Raw genomic sequence first — 4,284 nt, 5'->3', positions numbered from 1 at the left:
TACAGTATTTCATGTGAAAGTGCTGGGATTTTTTTTTTTTTAAATGGACATTCTGGGTTACGGTCATGTCGAAATTTGGTTCAGCTCAGTAATAGCTGACATCATGAGTTCAAGTGCATTCGTGTCATGATACCTGAAACGGTGCTTCCGAAGTAAAGATTAAAAAAAAAAAAAATCAACCCTCTATGTTGAGTTATCTAAGTTTTTTTACTATTACCCAAAGGGAAACATATTTTATACACGTAACATCTACTTTTATTTCCAGCTTTCCCAAGGGTTTGAGCTTATCTGAAGATTTTCAAGACTAATTTCTTTTTTCCTAATAATTTGTCTTAGTTTTAAAAACTCGATTAACTTAGGTATGAAATATTTTCTCTAACATTTAATGACCTTAATATAGGCTGATATCCCTATATATTTTCTCCAACATTTTATGACCACATGATGGTCTGATATCCTTAGAGTAAACATAGGTAAAATGGAATAGGTTAGATATTAAGAGATAAAGACGATATATATTCCTTTCTGCAAAGATATATATTGCACGAGGCCTGAATTCTTGTATTACAACAAGGCTTGGACATAAATAAATACATATCACAGACAGATGACTAGAGAACTGCTTTCTTTTCGTACCGTTAATTAGAGTTTAGTATTTTAAATATTAGTAGCCTATCTCGTAGCCATTAAAAAGAGCAATATCTTCTTTATAAATGTTCAAGAGCGGAAGAAACATGAACTAATGGTCGATGGTATAGGCTCCCAAGAGGCAAGCACAGCTTGTAGGCAGCTTGAAAGTCTCGATGCCGAAGGGGAAGTACAGATCGTAGGGGTCGTAGACGAGGAAGCGGTGGTAGGCGGACATCTGAAGGCACTTGGATTCGTAGCACATGGGTACCTTGGGGCATTCTTCTCCCGCAGTGAGACACTCCTCGATGCGAGTTGTCTGCGTGAAGGTCTTGTAATGGACTTTGATGTCGTTGACGACGATCCTCCAGATCCCATCGGTATTCTGAGCCCTCAGGGGTCTGACGTATGACGTCTCCGAAGGGCAGAGGTAGGTCTCCTCCTCCAGGGTATCCGGACGCTCGACAGACTTCTCGGTGTCGAGGTCAGCAACGTCAGCGTAGAGCATGTTGAACTTGTCCAGGTGGTACTGGATGGCATGTTTGATTTCATACTCCGGGTATTCTTCGTCCTTCAGACACCAAGTGGCGTTGGTCAGCTCGGCGCAGGATGGGACTTGCGGGAGGTTGTAGGAGGGGGCAGGATGGTAGGATGGGGCAGGTCGCGGGTGATATGAAGGGCGGGGATGATACGAAGGGCGTGGGAGGTAAGCAGGCTGAGGATGATATATTGGAGCTTTGGTCGTGGTAGTGGTGGTCGTGGTTGGGGCATAGGTTGGCTCTGGTGTGGTCGTTGGGGCAGGGGCCGTTGTGGGTGGGTATGTAGGGGCAGGGGCCGTTGTGGGTGGGTATGTAGGGGCAGGCGTTGTGGTTGTGGGAGGGTAAGTGAGCTCTGGAGGAGTGTAGGCCGAATGTGAGGGAGGCGCAGTAGTTGGATAAGTTCGAGGGGCTGGTGACTCGTACTTGGGCGTGGTGGCCGGGGTGGTGGGCTTTGCATATTTGGGCGGAGAGGTGGGCTTTCTGTACTTGGGTCTGGGAGGTGGGTAAGCAGAGGCGTGGCTGGAATCAGGCCTTACTTCGTATGATATCGGAGCGTTATTGCCGAAGCTAAAAGAGACGTGGCTGACCGAAGTTGCAGCCACCAGGCCGGACACGGCCGCTAAAGTCTGAAGAGAAAGGATTGGGTTCTTAGTTGGTGTTATGATAAAGGGAAAGAGAGAAAAGCAAAAGATCTTACAATTGCTTTGAAGACATGCATTATCAGTCGATACAGATATAACTTACATTGGCTACGAGTAACTGAACTTGGAATGTGCAATTTTATAAAAGACTTTCCTACTCATAGACCCACACGAAAGAATAGATTATGAAAAATAAGCAGAGACAATATCAGGAGAAAATTTCTTCGCAAATCTTTGCAAAGCATGATTTAATGAAAGTGGAAATCTTATTTTTAGAAATGTACCTCATTCTTCGACAGCCTGGATGTCTTATTTCAATGAACAGACGAATATACAAAGCCTAAAAAAAAAAGTCTAAAAGAATCCGAGAAACTTTGACTAAAGGCTTTCCTAATCAGCATGACAGCTCTTGTATAATAAAACAATTATAGTTGTTAAGTCCATAATACTCGTACAAAATAAAACAAAGAAAAACACGCATTACGTACTGTTTCTTAATTATCACTCAAAGAATGTGAGCCTGATCATACCCTTCCTTTTAAAAACATTTTATCACTGTATTCATGAGAAAGTTTGAGGACTAAAAACTTTCTTTTTAAAACTTGGTGGTAATAGCTCAATTGTTTTAAGCTGAGAGTTCATAAAAATAACAATAGAAGGTACTGTATTTCCTTACCTTTTATATTTACACATTCTGAAACGTAACTAGGCGAGCTCACACACACACACGCACACAATCCATGCATACATAAATATATACATAATACATACGCACAAATATATATATATATATATACATATATATGTATATACATATATATATATATGTATGTATATGTATTATATATATATATATATATATATATATATATATATATATATACACACACACACACACACACACACACACACATATATATATATATATATATATATATATATATATATATATATATATATATATATATATATTCATTCACTTATTCCCCTTAGAGGATTCTGAGGATTCTGCTCCATATCCAGGTAAAAATAGTTGATAGCTCATACCTTCGCCTAGGATTGAGTTCTTAGTGTGTATGCGTATAAACATGATGAAACTGTATATGTGTATCAGGAATACATACAAGCACACAACATATTAACGAAACTAGGAGCTCTTGTTTGTATGTTAAATGCCTGCCATTTATACACCAGCTCATTTTTCTTGCTATTGGTTTAGCAGTTAATCATGTCTTTATAGTCCAATAAAAATTCGTAAATCAAATGCTGATATAAATGTTTTACTGGTCTCCAGGGCTCTAGTACCGAAAGCAATGATTGACAAGCTTATTGAAGGTCGAACTCAGGTAGATAAATCTGCCTTTCACCTACTTTACCAAAAGTCGAATAAAAATTGTATGGTTGAGACTGAATAAAAAGTCAAAGTGACATAACTGTCAGGTAAGTTTCAGAAGGTCATCTTTCTTATAAAAACAAAAGTAATTAATTCCATGTTCTATTTCTTAACATAAATCATTATTATTAAAAGCCAAACGACCTACATTCTAACCAAACGTCAGCCTTAATTATCGAGTCTCAAATTCCCATAGTCCTTACCAAAATCCGAAGAGCCATGAAGGGTCCTTTCTGCTCCCGAGCGAGTTGAAAACTGGCCCGTCCCGGTAGGGTATCCTAGTATTTATACCCGAGGCGTGCCATCTCCCTCCGCCTCTCGACAAGGCACTAGGTCACGCCGTCCTCAAGGAATCGTACTCTGTTTACGCTTCCTGTGAATTTATCATTTGGAGGAATCTTTTCAATCATTTTTTTCGTCTGGAATAAATTCACTGTTATTATTCTAAGGTGTTGTTTGACTGTTCTCTTTTAATTATCTATTAATTATCCTTTATAAAATAGGTTAATGTTATTTTCTCTTGGTTTTATTTCATCTGCGTAAATCAAATCGACCCCTCAATGACCGTTGAATTAAAATGTGAGTCAATATATATTCCTAGCCTTTTTTAATATGCTGTAAACATGTAATTAATAACTTAATGTAACGTTATAATTAAAAACCCGGTTATATTACACATATCGGGTATTATTGGGGGAACTATATCCAGTATCTGAAATTTACTAATGCAAAGTTAATATCATTATTACAAAAGAAAAAACTAAATAAAGGGAGAGAATAAAAGTTTATGATAGGTAACAAGTAACAACCATCCTCATAAATACTTTTCTTCTCTTTGGATCTCTCCCAATTGTTTGTCGCTTCTTAATACCACTCTCGTAAAAACATTCCGTCACCGTAACGGAACACACACATACACACACACAAACTGAAATATATCTGTCAAATGCCTAACCATGGCCCAGACTCTCTTGCGCAAATACTAGTCTATGAAACAGTTCAACAGCTTGTAATGATCCTGCAGAACATCAATGATAGGTGTACATTGTCCCGCGTTTCTAAGTCGAGCATAAATATGACTGGA

General features: G+C 38.5%; 1 protein-coding gene across 1 annotated transcript; it reads right to left on the bottom strand.

The window, feature by feature from the left end:
- Positions 1 to 534: 534 nt before the first annotated feature.
- On the bottom strand, positions 535 to 3,450 carry LOC136828481 (adhesive plaque matrix protein-like). Its single transcript, XM_067086535.1, has 2 exons — positions 3,404 to 3,450; positions 535 to 1,792 (listed from the first exon to the last, which is right to left on the bottom strand). Exons 1-2 carry the CDS (start codon positions 3,419 to 3,421, stop codon positions 740 to 742), a joined length of 1,071 nt encoding a protein of 356 aa, XP_066942636.1. The 5' UTR covers positions 3,422 to 3,450; the 3' UTR covers positions 535 to 739.
- Positions 3,451 to 4,284: the final 834 nt, after the last annotated feature.

Source organism: Macrobrachium rosenbergii, chromosome 3 (assembly GCF_040412425.1).
Source record: "Macrobrachium rosenbergii isolate ZJJX-2024 chromosome 3, ASM4041242v1, whole genome shotgun sequence".
NCBI classification, from domain to species: Eukaryota; Metazoa; Arthropoda; class Malacostraca; order Decapoda; family Palaemonidae; genus Macrobrachium; species Macrobrachium rosenbergii.
Note: the sequence above shows the minus strand (reverse complement) of the source record. Positions and strands in the feature narration are given on the sequence as shown.